Source organism: Salvelinus namaycush, chromosome 30, assembly GCF_016432855.1.
Source record: "Salvelinus namaycush isolate Seneca chromosome 30, SaNama_1.0, whole genome shotgun sequence".
Lineage (NCBI taxonomy): Eukaryota > Metazoa > Chordata > Actinopteri > Salmoniformes > Salmonidae > Salvelinus > Salvelinus namaycush.
Genome location: NC_052336.1, coordinates 13,507,105 through 13,523,751, shown reverse-complemented (window position 1 = coordinate 13,523,751; position 16,647 = coordinate 13,507,105). Strand labels below are relative to the sequence as shown.

The 16,647-nt window shown below is 42.8% G+C and overlaps 1 protein-coding gene across 1 annotated transcript in view; it reads left to right on the top strand.

Annotated features, from left to right (window-relative positions):
• The first annotated feature begins 2,861 nt into the window (after positions 1-2,861).
• Positions 2,862-16,647, top strand: part of LOC120024805 (chromodomain Y-like protein 2) — a 66,957-nt gene continuing 53,171 nt past the window's right edge. Inside the window, exons 1-2 of the mRNA XM_038969133.1 lie at positions 2,862-3,124; positions 14,031-14,709. Of these exons, the coding sequence (XP_038825061.1) occupies positions 3,101-3,124; positions 14,031-14,709 (703 nt within the window). The 5' untranslated portion in view covers positions 2,862-3,100. The remainder of the gene's footprint in view (positions 3,125-14,030; positions 14,710-16,647) is intronic.

Sequence of the window (16,647 nt, the reverse complement as noted above, 5' to 3'; positions counted from 1 at the left end):
GACAATCTCTTAAATATCATAATGAGTAATCACTCCCAACTGATACAAGGTCAAATATGTCTGTGAGGACTCTGTGGCTCAAACACAAAATACTATTGGTTGATAATGGCTTCAAGTGCTGTAAAGGACAGGCTGAACCTTGATGTGTAAACTACAGGGGGATTAATTGAGATAGATAAAGGCTTTTGTAGCAGATTTTTTGATAGTTTGAACACCTCAGAGGCAAAAGGCATTGTTAAAACCTAGCTCTGTCAAAGAAGCAAGCCACATAAGCACCATGACTTTAAAGGCTTGATGGCAAAACATACAAGTTCAGATTTTCTAGAATAGATGAAGTGTAAAATGGGGTTTTAAAATTTAAATAGACTATGGAAAATGACCATTGCTGTTGGATTCACACTGGTTGATTTTTTATTAGACGAACACTTGCATGTATGACATTTAGAAGTGATCACAAACCACACACACACCCACTACTTTCCTGCTGGGTTTGTCTGGTAACATATAGAAGGTAGGACACAGAGGCTTATATTCACTGCTGTATAACCAAAGTAGAGTAGAGTCCTTGCAGTTCTGTCCCTTCCTCCTTTTTGCTCTCTGTGACAAATTATTTGGGAGTAAGGTATGAGGTGAAAGTGCAAACAGAGAGCTGACATCATGTGTTCAAAAGGGCACACCTTCCGTTGTGCCTGATAATTGTGTTGTCATTCTAACAGTGAAGGGCATAAACCCTTTGTCATGGTCTGTAAATAGTCATGGCTAAACATGGGCGTTTGCCAAAGCAGCAGTAACATGTTACTTAAGGTCAACAGGTACGATGGGTTATTATGCAGTCATAAGGCATTGTAGCACTTATCAGGAGCACTTATAATTTATAACCCCATCATATCTTAGTAGTACTGTACAGGCCTACAGCGGTTTTGTAGACGGGAGATGTTTGTGTCCATCATACCAATAACGTATAGTGATTTCACAACTAGAAATACAGAGAATTCAACTTTTTAAGGGATGTCATTTCTTATTCTTCTCTCTCCCTCTCTCAGTTTTGGCCTTGCTTTGCACATAACACTTTGCCTAGTCATGCCAAATACAATGAAATGCAGAGCCGCTGGAGGTATATGATAGACTTGGTGTTGGTGCACCTCCGGCTAAACAGTCCAAACAGTTCTCAGCAAATGGAAAAGGGATCTGATACAGCAAACTGGAATCTAATCAGACTACACCTCCTCCTCTGTCATTTCCTCATTCCCTTACTGCCAGAGATGTCCCTGATTTTAAAGGCAAAACGTGTCTGAGGTCCATGTTTTAACATGCCAGTAACATCCCTACAAATCATTCTCACAAATGTTCAGCACTTGTTTCATACTCCAAGAGAGGGTTTGTTATACAGTTATAAATGGTGTCAACCTCTGACAACATTGAGGAAACTCCATGGTTTATTTTGCCTGTCATTAAATGGTCAGGGAAAACCCATGATTCAGAATGAGGCTGTATGAACTGCAGTAGGAGAGAGAGACGCAGACAGGGGACAGTAAATGGGGTCACAGGAAGTTCCACAAGCCCTAATTTCACATCAACCATGCTGCTGTGTTGGCTTAGAGGCCATTTGTTGGGGGTGGGGTTGAAGGGTGTGGTTTGTGGTTAGCCACACACACACACACACACACACACACACACACACACACACACACACACACACACACACACACACACACACACACACACACACACACACACACACACACACACACACACACACACACATAGCCTTACTGGAACACAAATAACCCCTACTGTATGTCTCTGTGGAGAGAATCCAAGTATCTCTAAATATTTGGTGAGTAGGGGCTAAATGTGTGTTGAGCGTTTAATAAGAGTTTAATGTGAAAGCAAACCACAGCCAAGTAAATGGGTATCACAGGACACCAAGTATGTAAGGAGTACCTAAAGGGCTCTCGGATTACAATCAATATAGAGCAATAATATCAAAACTATCTATCTATTTCCCTCATACACTTTCCACTAAACTGTAAACTGTCAAGAATTGTCCGATGTCACATGCACAATTGTTGAAAGTACCATACTGTTGCTTATCACTGTCTTCAGTCTTCTTTGCATTGCATTGTGGCTATTGCCCATTTATCAAGTCAAGGCTGGGCAACCCTGGATGTGGAATGCAACAGGTTCTGAAGGATTATGTTTTAAAATGTAAATAAACAAATGTGAGTCCACACTATGTCAGCATTGAAAAAGCAGTGATAATCGTATTCTTAATTAAATGAATAACCAGTTGAGTTTAGGCACCAACTAAAACACGAAGGTATTCAGAGGAGCACACCTATTTTATTCTGCATTTAATTTACACCTGGTGAGTAAATGTAATCCATTCACTATTGTAAAAGTAGGCCTATCTCATTTAGGGTAAATAAATGTTAACAACCATGTTATTACATGGAGAACATTCATTACAGTGAGTGTCAGGGTCATCGTGTCATTTTAACATTTAATGTGAAAAATTGCAGTAAAATGGAAGAGGGCAATATGTCTACTATAATGAGCAATGACAGTTCTCTAATCAAATGTACTACATCGCATTACTCACAATAACAAATGTGCTAGGTGAAATTGATTATAAAACCAATTAGTTCTTCAAATGATCGTCTCAATTCAACTGGACAGACAGGAAAGCAAATTTGACTCATCATTTGGTGTCCCTCAACGGAAGACGTCTATTCATCAACAATTTGGTTCATGGATATTGGGCTACCTCTACAGCGCAGACAGCGCAGGGGACTGGAGCACATTTCACACATGATTACGTTCATACGTTGACTAATTTCAGTCATCCACTCGGCACTGAATAAACAGCACCGCCCCAATCTCCCCTTGGTTGTTTGTTTTAAGTGAAGAGCGATCCATCGCAGAGCGCCGGGCTCGATTGACACTGTCTGATGATCTGCTACTGCGGCTGGCTCAGAATAACAAGGCTGTTCGCTAATACCCGTCTATCAGGGCTTTCGCCAAAACACCGAGCGAATAGGATCCAAAAAAGCCAACAAGGCAAGCAAGAACGCCGCGCCGCCGAAGTCCGCACCACAGGATGGCTTCGGGAGACCTTTACGAGGTACTGTGAAACCATGTCTAAGCGAAATACTCAGTAATATTGACGAATACTGGAATTAGGAAGTAAGGGGAGGTCCTCGTTAATGGAGAAAAAACGAAGTCCTATAAACCATTTGACAGGCGAAACTAACCAACCCTCTCGAGAAGATGAGGCTCGTCTTTTTTTCGATGTGCCTCGGCGACTTTTGTATCGGGTGAATTGTATAGAGTTGTGAGTGTTCGAGTTCGCGATAAGATCATAAAATATAAACTCCCTATCGGTCGCGCTTGTTGAAAGTCATGATAAAGTGACAAGAGCACTAAAGGGACACGTTAAATTGCTCCAGACTGGTGTTGGTTAGGAAGGTGCGCATGCCAGAGGATAGGCAATGTATTATTAGCCTAGCAAACATTTAGTGGAGGTGACAACAATGTAGTGGAGAAGCTTCGATGGAGTTATTGTGGTTTAACTAGATGATGCATGTGGCGTGCCAGAATGTGCGCCTCAACAATTCCGGGGCGAAAAGTTTGCCAAATGTTGGGTGATGGATGGATGGAATAGCCTAGAAGGTCTCGATGATTACGCGCACATCCCACTGGGCACACACGTCAGTTCAACGTCTAGTTTTGATTTAGGCCTACATTTGGTTGAGTTTTCAACTAACGTGAATTCAACGTGAAATCAATGACATGGTGCCTTGGATTTAGGTTAAAAGTTGTGCTAAAAAAAAGATGTCCTTAAGTTGATGACTTTTTGCAAATCCAATCAGTTTCGTTGATTCAACGTCATCACATTGCTTTTTGGGGGGTTGAAATGATGTGGAAACAACGTTGATTAAACCAGTTTTGGCCCAATGGGATGGCATGACTTTTATGGTGATGGATTGGATTTATTGCTGCCAACAACTTGGTCAGTCTTCCATGCTTGTATTGTGCCTATTGTTGACAATGTTGCTGACTCCAACTCTTCTTTATTGGAGGAGTGATGTCATGCGACCATGTTTCAGTTTCTTTTCACCATGGCCTATACCAGTTGCACTACAAGGTCATCAACTAGTTGGATTGCCTGGTCATCACCAAATAGGTAAATAAGTTGCTTTGCACTTGACCTATTGTGTGGCATATCACCATCAACTGTTGACCAGGTTGACATTAGTGCTTGTTCTCAGCTGTGAGCTATTTCCTGCTGTTTGTTGTCAAAACTAAAATGCTCTACCAACTGAGCCATTAGTAATAACAAGTCATTTTTAGTCATTAGGAATAACATTGTCATAAGGCCTACATTTCCTGTGTTTGCTGACGTAGTTGGAAATGTGCATGTCCACTTTCCACCAAATACTCCTCTTCAGGTGTTTGAATCCATATTCAGTCATTTTAATCATTGCACCGTAAAAAGTTGACATTAAAAAATGTAGTAATGACAAATGCACTTAATTGATGGGAGGTCTGTTGCTCTGTATAACCTAACAAGCCCAGGTCACATTTCATATAGCATATTAATTGGCTACAACGTAAATGCAATTTCTGACGGTCAAAACGATCACTTATTGAAATTGACAGTTAGCACATGTTCTTTCTGGAAGTGCCTTTTTTGCACATAGATCTGTGTATTCCAGTAAGTGAGGTGAGGTGAACTGGTTCAAGCACATGTGGTAATACAAGTGCGAGAGGAAGACTTCACTATCAATAGTGTCCCTCTGTATGACTCATGAATTGGATTCAGGAAATGTAGGCCTGTAAGTGTGTTACATGTGAAGGTGTGTTTAGGCTACCTAACAAACTGTAGGACTATGATACACTTCGTTTAGAAGAATTAAGAAGCTATGATTTGCAGAAGAGGAATTTGAACTATAGTTTTTACTTTCCAATTAGGAACTACAACATCTAGGCCTATACACCCAGTTAAATGCCATGCAAGTTGAATCAAAATGATCTGAATCAAATTTGAAACATTGAAGATGTAACGGTATTCCTCCTCCTCTACAACCGAAGAGGAGGAGTAGTGATTGAACCAAGGCGCAGCGGGTTGTGATGACATATTTATTTACAGAAAAGACGAAAAACACGAACTTCACTATAAACTAACAAAACAACAAAACGGAGTAGACAAACCTGGACATGCGAACTTACATAAAACGCAGAACTCACGAACAGGAAAATGACTACACAAAAGACCGAACTTACAAACAAACCGAACAGTCCCGTATGGTGCGACAAACACTGACACAGGAGACAACCACCCACAACGAACACTGTGAAACAACCTACCTAAATATGACTCTCAATTAGAGGAAACGCCAAACACCTGCCTCTAATTGAGAGCCATACCAGGCAACCCTTAAACCAACATAGAAACAGAAAACATAGAATACCCACCCAAACTCACGTCCTGACCAACTAACACATACAACAAACTAACAGAAATAGGTCAGGAACGTGACAGAAGAGCTCAGAATGATTGATATTTCAAGATCATGTCTCAACTTAATTTCACAAAGTTTTCAGAGGAATATCTTTGAAATATAATAGGCCTATGATTGTACAATTATGCTACTTTCTTATGCACCATCACTCAAACATTAATCTCTCTTTGCATCTCTCTCTTTCTCTGCTTCTCTTTCTGCTTCTCTCTGCCCCCCCCCCCCCACACACACACACTTTCTTTCTCTCACTCACTCACACACACACTCATTTTATTTTCTCCCTCTCCTTATCTCCTATTGATTGAGATGGTCTGGTCTATTCAAATGGCCACCTACACTAGATGCCCCAAGCTCCAATGTCTCAGAATACCTGCAGTTCTTCTAAATCCTCTGTTGTGTGACTGAGCAGCAGTAATCCTATGGATTAGCAATGGATATGCTATATTTAGGAGTTTGTGTTATGTTTTCAAGAAATGCATGATATGATGTAGGGAAATATGAATATTCTGTTATAGAAATAAATCACATTTGTACGCCTCCAGAAAATGTCATGAAAGTGGTCATGGAGTGAGCTAAATTAGAACCTTTTGATTAGTCAACAAGTGATGTAAGTATTGCTCAAGTTCAAATCAAATGTTATTGGTCACATACACATGGTTAGCAGATGTTAATGCGAGTGTAGCGAAATGCTTGTGCTTCTAATTCCGACAGTGCAGTAATATCTAATATCTAAGTATTCTAACAATTCCCTAATACACACACATCTAACAAGTAATCTAACAATTCCCCAACAACTACCTAATACACACAAATCTAAAGGGGTGAATGAGAATATATACATATAAGTATATGGATGAGCGATGGCTGAGCGGCATAGGCAAGGTGCAGTAGATGGTATAAGATACAGTATATACATGTGATGTAAGATATGTAAACATTATTAAAGTGACTGATGATCCATTTATTAAAGTGTCCAATGATTGGGTCTCAATGTAGGCAGCAGCCTCTCTGAGTTAATGATTGCTCTTTAGCAGTCTGATGGCCTTGCAATAGAAGCTGTTTTTCAATCTCTCGGTCCCAGCTTTGATGCACCTGTACTGACCTCGCCTTCTGGATGGTAGTGGGGTGAACAGGCAGTGGCTCGGGTGGTTGTTGTCCTTGATGATCTTTTTGGCCTTCCTATGACATTGGGTGCTGTAGGTGTCCTGGAGGGCAGGTGGTTTGCCCCCAGTGATACGTTGTGCAGACCGCACCACCCTCTGGAGAGCCTTGCGGTCCATGATGAGCTGTCAAGATGCAGCTGAAATAATCATCAGTTCATTATTCTATTCATTCAAAATTCATAAAGTAATCAAGTTGTTAACCATCAACATGCAGCCTTTATCAGCACAATTGAAAGGCACAACACACGACCACAAGTTCTTGTTCAAAACAAAAGTAGTTGTAACTGGCCATTGCGAGCGGTGGAGAGAGACTGGAGGAAACGGGTTGGCCTCGCAGGGGGGAAACATGTGGGCCATGAGGGCAATAAACTATGCATTGCATGGGAGATGCACAGCACTTAATGGGTCGCCAAATACACTGAAGCTGTCTCAGAGACAGTATACTCACAATGTGTTCTTTGACCATTGCTTAAATTGAGATTTGGCTTCTTTCATGAATTCTGTGTTCACTACCAACAAACAGAAATGTCAATTTTAATTTAGAAGTACTAAATGAACCCCTTTGACACTGTTTAAACTGCAGTCCTCAGCCCTGGCAGACCTCCGTGTGTTCCTGCTATACCCAGGCTCTGGGTACTGTGAACTGGAGACTGAGGCTTTTGGCAGCTCAGGACAGGCATCTCCACCTCCACTGATTCCCTGCCAGCTCATAGTCATGTATTGTGTGTGTTGTTGAACCCCTCTCCAACTCACTCCCCTTGTCTGTTTTACTAACCTGAGGAAGGAGAGTGTTTTCTCTCTCTGAAGTCGGCTTTGATCTGGTTTGTGTGACTGTGTGCGGGGCGGTAAGCATCATAATCGTCTCTTCATGACATCCCTGCTGCTCGCCCATCTTAGGTTGTTAAGTCATACTAATGTGCACAGCACCTTGGGTGGCAGGAGCATTTGTCACTGCTGGAGCTCAACAGCTCCACATCCACACCTAAAGCCTTTAACATTAAACATTCTCCTGATAGCCTAGTTGGAATGCAAAGGGAATAGAAGTTGTGTGTTTTCTTTTTTGTTTCTAGTGTTTATGTCCACTTGTCTGCAAATGTGCACGTAATCAGTGTTTCTTGGCTTGTGACTCCTATTGAATAGTTGGTGAACAGGCATACAGAAATAATCAATTTGAAAGTAAGAACCCAGCAGGGTGACATGTCAGGTCCGGCCACTAACAATGGCCCTTATGTCAGAGTGAGAAAGAGGATGTTACGGTCTCATTACACCAGCCCAACTGTGTGTGTGTGTCTGTGTATGTGCATGAATGTGTGTGTGCGCTACTGAGATTGAACGTCTGCCCCCTGCTGATTGCCCCCCTTGGGGGTGGTCATTGTCAGAAGGAGCAGACTGGCCAGGGCCACCATGGCGCTGTAAGAAGCAGCTGGCTCCAGGGAATGAGGTGAATACTCTCCACAGCACAAGTCTCTTTAATATATCTCCTCTCTCTGGTAATGAGCAAGCTGGACACACACCATTCAGGCTCAATATGATACAGTGGAAAGTATTCAGAACCCTTGACTTTTTCCACATTTTGTTACGTTACAGCTTTTTTCTAAAATGGAATAAATAGAAAAAAATCCTCATCAATCGATACACAAATTCCCAGAATGACAAAGCGAAAACAGGTTTTTAGACATTTTTCCAAATGTATTAAAAATACAAAACACATACCGTATTTACATAAGCATTCAGACCCTTTGCTATAAGACTCGAAATTGAGCTCAGGTGCATCCTGTTTCCATTGATCATCCTTGAGATGTTTCTACAACTTGATTGGAGTCCATCTGTGGTAAATTCAATTGATTGGACATGATTTGGAAAGGCACACACCTGTCTATATAAAGGTCCCACAGTTAACAGTGCATGTCAGAGCAGAAAAACAAGCCATGAGGTCGAAGGAATTGTCCGTAGAGCTCCGAGACAGAATTTTGTCCAGAGCTCCTGGCGATGGGAGAACCTTCCAGAAGGACAACCATCTGTGCAGCTCTCCACCAATCAGGCCTTTATGGTAGAGTGGCACTCCTCAGTAAAAGGCTAATGACAGTCCGCTTGGAGTTTGCCAAAAGCCACCTAAAGGACTTTATGACCATGAGAAACAAGATTCTCTGGTCTGATGAAACCAAGATTGAACTCTTTGGCATGAATGCCAAGCGTCACATCTGGAGGAAACCAGGCACCGCTCATCACCTGGCCAATACCATCCCTACGCTGAAGCATTGTGATGGCAGCATCATGCTGTGGGGATGTTTTTCAGCGGCAGAGACTGGGAGACTAGTCAGGATCGGGGGAAAGATGAACTGAGCAAAGTACAGAGAGATCCTTGATGAAAACCTACTCCAGAGTGCTCAGGACCTCAGACTGGGTCGAAGGTTCACCTTCCAACAGGACAACAACCCAAAGCACACAGCCAAGACAATGCAGGAGTGGCAAGTCTCTGAATGTCCTTGAGTGACCCAGCCAGATCCCAGACTTGAACCCGATCGAACATCTCTGGAGAGACCTGAAAATAGCTCTGCAGAGCTTGAGAAGATCTGCATAGAAGAATGGGAGAAACTTCCCAAATACAGGTGTGCCAAGCTTGTAGCATCATACCCAAGAATCGAGGCTGTAATCACTGCCAAATGTGCTTCAACAAAGTACTGAGTAAAGGGTCTGAATACTTATGTCAATGTCATATTTCAGTTTATTTTTAATACATTTGCAAACATTTCTAAAAAAACGTTTTTTTCTTCGTCATTATGGAGTATTGTGTGTAAATTGAGGGGGGATGTTATAATACATTTTAGAATAAGGCTGTAACGTAGCAAATTGTGGAAAAGGTGAAGGGGTCTGAATACTTTCTATACACATATACATATTTTTATACACAGGCCAGCATGGTATCAATGTGGAACGGCTCTGTATTTATGTCCCTGTTGCTCATCCCATCACTGTCTGGTAATGGGCAGATGGCCATTTGGGCTCAGTGTCCTACTATGTGTTAATGGGCTTGCTGGGAGGCAGACGGCCATTCCGGCTTGCTGTGTGTGTGTGTTACACAGATGTGTATGTCGTGTGGAGCGCTGCTCGCTCTCTCCTGTGTGGGAGTAAATCACTACTTTTTGTTACTCCTTTTTTCTTTTAAAAAGGCATTTCATTAAACTCTCCTCTGTACACACACACACTGCCCCTCCCACCTTCGATGCGAGGGCTAAGTCAAGCTCCATTGAAGTCATGTGGGTGGGAGGATGTTTTCTAAAGGAAAGGAGAAAAGCATTTGAACTGGAGGCAGGCAGCTACATAGCTAGTTGGGAGGGTAAAGTATAGTAGCCAGACTGATGTCTGCATGCTCCTTCGTGTGGGAGTCTGCTTGTCTTCCCACAGCATGTCATCCGCAGCATTGTGTATGAGACCACTAAACACCAAGGAAATGCTGGGGCTAAATGTCAGGGCACTTCCATCTGGTACAAGGTTAACTGCTGAAGAAAAGCAACTCTTGGCAAGATGTGAGGTTGTGTGATGGAGGTCTGGATCAAGAAATGGATTACAGTATAAAACAGACTCTGTTCTCAATAAAACACCCCCTTTTCAATACTAATTTGGTTTCTATCTTTGTTGTACTGTCAGAGAACAACCAAGGTCAACAGTTCACGTTAGTAGCTGACAATCAGTGTACTGTATTTTCATTTGCAAACTAAGAGGCCATCACAGATTATTGAAGAGGACACCATAGATAGAGTTATGTCTATTAACACACTTGAATTCTACAGTGTGTGGCTTCCTAAATGTGATAATAAAGATTGAATGAGCCTATTATTGCTTTTCTGCAGCATGTGTAATGATTGTTATTGGAATAAAGCATGAATGGCTACAGAGAACCTCAGTGAGGTCCCTGAAGCATCAAGGTCTGCTGCTAGTTTCTCCAGTGCCATTATCAACTTCCTCCATGAGAACAGGAGATCTAGGGGGAAGGTCCCTCCTGAGATGATGTGGTGGAGGGTGTGAGAGAGCTGCTGTCAACCAATTAGGCTTGTTTCTGTCTGCTTGGTCTCTGGGGGAGGACATGCAACACGCAAACAGGAGAACACCTGTTCCACACGCACATCTATACACACATGAACATACTCCGAAAACAGAATGTTATACAGAATAATATAGACCACTGAAAGGGTCATGACCCATGACCCAGAGAACATAACCTTTATTATGCATCCGGGTGTCTGTGTGTAGAATGGAGAAAGCTCCCCCTTGACTATTTGTATTCTGTGGTCATTCATAATGGCTCTGTCAAATGTCATGCTCGTGTGTGTGTGTGTGTGTGTGTGTGTGTGTGTGTGTGACCATGAATATCCACAGTCATGTTTAAGGGTTCCCCGTGATAGCGGCCTACATGTCAGCCTATGTGTTACCTCCTTCCCACAGTGGGTCCTACTGAATCTCCCACCAGCAAGACGTTACAAATGTACTTTTAAGAAACAATTCTCCCCGGAGGCCGAGATGCATACACTACATAACCAAAAGTATGTGGACACCTGCTCGTTGGACAATCATGGGCATTAATGTCCCTCCTTTTGCTGCTATAACAGCCTCAACTCTTCTGGGAAGGCTTTCCATTAGATGTTGGAACATTGCTGCGGGGACTTGCTTCCATTCAGCCACAAGCATTAGTGAGGTCGGGCACTGATGTTGGGCGATTAGGCCTGACTCGCAGTCAGATTTCAATTCATCCCAAAGGTTTGATGGGGTTGAGGTCAGGGCTCTGTGCAGGCCAGTCAAGTTCTTCCACACTGATCTCGAGTAACCATTTCTGTATGGACCTGGCTTTGTGCACGTGGGCATTGTCATGATGAAACAGGAAAAGGCTTTCTCCAAACTGTTGCCACAAAGTTGCAGGCAAAAAATTGTCTAGAATGCCATTGTATGCTGTAGCATTAAGATTTCCCTTCACTGGAACTAAGGGGCCTAGACCAAACCATGAAAAACAGCCCTAGTCCATTATTCCTCCTCCACCAAACTTTACAGTTGGCACTATGCATTGGGGCAGGTAGCGTTCTCCTGGCATCAGCAAACCCAGATTCGTCCATCGGACTGCCAGATGGTGAAGTGTGATTTATCACTCCAGAGAACGCGTTTCCACTGCCCCAGAGTCCAATGGCGGCGAGCTTTAGACCACTTCAGCTGACACTTGGTATTGCGGTGGTGATCTTGGGCTTGCGTGTGGCTGCTCGGCCATGGAAACCCATTTCATGAAGATCCCGACGAACAGTTATTGTGCTGACGTTGGTTCCAGAGGCAGTTTGGAACTCGGTAGTGAGTGTTGCAACTGAGGTCAGACGATTTTTGCGCGCTGTGCGCTCCAGCATTCGCCGGTCCTATTCTGTGAGCTTGTGTGGCCTAACACTTTACGTCTGAGCCGTTGTTGCTCTTAAACGTTTTCACTTCACAATAACAGCACATAGAGTTGACCGGGGCAGCTCTAGAGGGCAGAAATTTGACGAACTGACTTGTTGGGAAAGGTGGTATCCTATGACGGTGCCACATTGAAAGTCACTGAGCTCTACAGCAAGGCCATTCTTCTGCCAATGTTAGTCTATGGATTGCATGGCTGTGCAATGTTTGTCTATGGAGATTGCATGGCGGTGTGCTAGGTTTTATACACCTGTTAGGAACTGGGTGTGGCTGAAATAACCAAATCCACTAATTTGAAGAGTTGTCCACAACATTTGCATATAATGTCTAAGTTATTCATGAAGTTCAAATATACAGTGTGTCTTTTATCTGTGCTAGAATAGTCTGAGATGTTACGTTTTACTCTATTTTGGAATGGAGATGGGATATGCTGCCCTGACGTTCCCAGCTCTCTGGAGTTGGTACTATTGGCCTGCTTGAGTAGTGTTAATATAGAGTTGAGGAAGAAGAAGTGCTTTGTAGATCTCTTTGTAGCTTATACTGTAAGTGTCTATATGGCAAAACCAAATGATTTGGTCAGCTTTGAAACAGATTCTTCCCCTTCAGAGATCCTTCTGTTTAGTCAGGGGTGTGTGTGTGTGTACTATTCCACTGACATCTACTCTTTATCAGTACATTTGTGTTCCTCTGCCAGTCCTTCTGTGTTGGAGCCAGGATGGAATTGCTTCTATTGTTGGTCTTTCTGTGTGTGTGTGTGTGTGTGTGTGTGTGTGTGTGCTGTTCTTATTGAGTCTGTCTGTGTCAGTCTACACTTTAAGGTTTGTGATTTGTATTATTTGTGTTTTCCAGATATAGTCGCTGAACATTGAACGCTTCCTCGTTGGTAATGGACTTGTTCAGTGCTGCCAAACATGGTCTCCATCATTACCAGCTCTCCTGAGTCTAGTTATTGTGCATTTGAGAATATGTCAAAAACACCCTGCCTGTCTGTTACACAATGGACAAACTAGACTGTAGTGTAGGCACTATAATCACCCATTTCATTTCATGTTTCTAAAACAATGAAATCTCTCAAGTGAATGAGAAAGTGCCCATTGCTTTCAGACAGCAGTTTGGAGTCACGCTTCTCACTTGTTTATAGGCACGACATGGCTTTCACCTCGAAGTGATTATTAAATAGTTTGACAACCCTGTTTGTAAGCTTTCAAATGATATCAAACCCAACTGTTTATCTTTTTTCAGTGATGAAACATGGATGTCTCATGGTATGCATGGTATGCAAAAGGGGTCAACTTTGAGCACCTTTATCTCCTGAATGTTTTGGCAATTATGTCAAGCAAGTCACTTTCTGACCACTTCTACCATGGGCAAACATGCATGGAAGGTTTCGTTCAAATCAAAAGTGTCAGCTCCACGTTTTACATTATTGAAGTTACAAACTTGAAATGTACCACTCTGACTTGCTGATCAATCCTCTGTCATCATCCACAGAACAGATATCTGGTTCATCTGTATGGTGTGATCACAGTGCTGCTCCCATTGTTCCTCTCCTACATCTCCCATAACCGCTCTCTCTAACGCATGGTGAGAGCTTGCCTATCAGCACAGCAATTCCAGAACAGAATCACTGATAGACTGGTTATGCTAACATTAAAGAGGAGAGATTCAAAGTGGAGCTCTAACCTAGTCAGACTTTATTTACATCCCTATTACACATGCTTACTAGAGAATGACATGGTGACAGGTGGTACTTTTTGAATCTGATTTGAAATCATTAGAAATGGTATCATGTGCACATTTTTGAATGAATCACCAAGGAACTGATAGAGGTATTTATTAGGCAAGGATAATGTCATTGAATTGTGATCATGTCGTTTGAAATACTGACTCTTTCTTGATTTTCTCCCTCTAGGTGGAGCGGATCATGGACAAGCGGCGCAACAAGAAGGGCAAGTGGGAGTACCTGATCCGGTGGAAGGGTTACGGCAGCAAGGAGGACACCTGGGAGCCCGAGCACCACCTGCTGCACTGTGAGGAGTTCATCGACGGCCTGCATCTGCACACCCAACACAAACGACCCAAACCCCCCAAGCTGCCCCCCGGGACGGCTGGGGGACCAGGGAGGCCAGGAGGGCCACCAGGGGGAGTTGGACCACACCTCCTATCCGCCCGTCCTCCCGCCCCAGACACCCCGAGAGCACGAGCAGAGGCACGTAAGAAGAAAAGGACTAGTGTTAGTCCCGGGGCCGGGGTTAATCCTGGAGCAGGAGTAAGGGAGGGCATGAGTTTGGGGGTTGGTACTGGAGCTTCTCAGAAGCAGAAGAAGGTGAGCGGAGGAGGAGCTGGAGGAGGAGGGGGGGGGAAGCATGTCTCTCCACACAGGATGACCAAAGCTATGCCGTACAAGGCTCCTCCGGGGGGACTACATTTTGTGCCCCCGGTAAGGGCCCCTCATAACGGACTACAGAATGGAGAGATGGACCCTGTCCTGTACAGGGCAGCAGCCAGGACACACAGACTGAACCATGACACGGTAGAGAGGGTGATGGGGGGCGTGGAGACCCCCGGGACACCACTGGTCAACGAACTAGGTAAGTGACGCACTCTGAATGGTATATATATACACCTTATTATAGATAGCTGGGTCATGAGTTTGTCCTGGCCAAGTGACCTGGCCAGAAAACATTCGCCCTAGCTATTGATTGAATGAACATGTGCAGGGAACTCTAGGATTTCTAGTAGGATTGATAGACAGATGGATAGACGGAACATTTATACATCACAGCTTGAGGTGATGCTGGTTTGCTCAGTCAGCTTGCTATCTTGCCAATATGCCAGCCAGTTAGCTTACATAATAGCCCAGTGGAAATGACATTGTTATATTGTTGTTGTCATTTTTCTTTTTCACTCAATTCCGATTCAATGTAGTTTTGTTCTCTATTGAATTACAGTGATTCCAGCGGGATGGGAATATTTGAAATGGAAACGCATTGTATCCTGGACAGTTAGTTACATGCCATAGTGGATTTGGTAAACCAGGTTGTATCTCAGCATTGTACCAGATGTATAAGATGTAGATGAGACAGCCAGAGGATGCCTCTGTAGCCTATAGTTGAATGCATGCTCTGTGAGGTCCTTATGGTTCAGTATTGTACTACTGAGAGTGGTGATAAGGACAGTGAATTTCAGTCCCGGGTCACAGTCCAAGACTAGCCTCATTGAGTTAATGATTATATTTATAAAGTCCTTTCCACCTCTGTCAGGGTCAAATCACAATGTGTGGGGGCTGTTTGTCATCACATTGATAGTTAGATTCTTCTACATTTGTCTGGATAGACTGGATGTTTTTCAGTGGTAGTATTTTATGATTTTGTTTTAGTCCAATCTCATACCCAAGAAAATGAGTGCCAGGTGGCAGATTTAACACATTGCAGCATACTGATGATATACTGAAGGCAGTTAATGGCCACATTACCACAGTGTGTTACACTTTACAACTTGAAACACAATACTATTGTACACCTCATATTTGTGTTAGGTGTGAATCATGTTCTATAAAGCATTTTATTGTTACTGTTCTCTATTATCACTCAGGATAAGCTGGAGCCCTAGGCCACGGTAGAGCTGTGAAGATGTTGAATAATGTTCGGTTATCTGACTAGAACAAGACATGGAAAGTCACTGCATTTATTTGCGTCAAACATACGAAGAAAAGCCAAAAGCAGGCTTGAACAGTGATTTTTGCAGGGCATATATTTGTCTGAAACCCTTGTAAAAAGCATAGAAAATCTGTGTTTCCACAGAAACCCTTTGTGTGTTTCCACAGATGATTATTGTTTTCCAATCCAGAGTCACTTAGACCCCAGCTGAAAGACACAGCAATGGGCTCATAAATGTGACCTGTTTCAGGAAGCTAGGCTTATGTCGTATGTTACTACTTCACAGGAGAGGCATTTGACTGTAATCGTTTTATTTTTATAAAAATGTGTTTTTTGGCAGAAATGCCTTCTGGATTATGTGAACTTTCATGTGTTTTAAAACTTCTCTGGGATAGGTGGGACGGTAGCGTCCCACTTGGCCAAAATCCAGAAAAAATGTAGCGCGCCAAATTCAAATATATTACTATAAAAATAAATCTTTCATGAAATCACACATGAAAGACACCAAATTAAAGCTACACATGTTGTGAATCCAGCCAACATGTCTGATTTCAAAAAGGATTTACGGGGAAAGCACACCAAACAATTATGTTAGCTCAGTACATAGCCACAGAAAAACACAGCCATTTTCCCAGCAAAAGATAGTAGTCACAAAAAGCAGAAAGAGATAAAATTAATCACTAACCTTTGATGATCTTCATCAGATGACACTCATAGGACATCATGTTACACAATACATTTGTTTTGTTCGATAATGTGCATATTTATATCCACAAATCTCGGTTTACATTGGCGCCATGTTCAGAAATGCCTCCAAAATATCCGGAGTAATTGCAGAGCCACGTCAAATAACAGAAATACTCATCATAA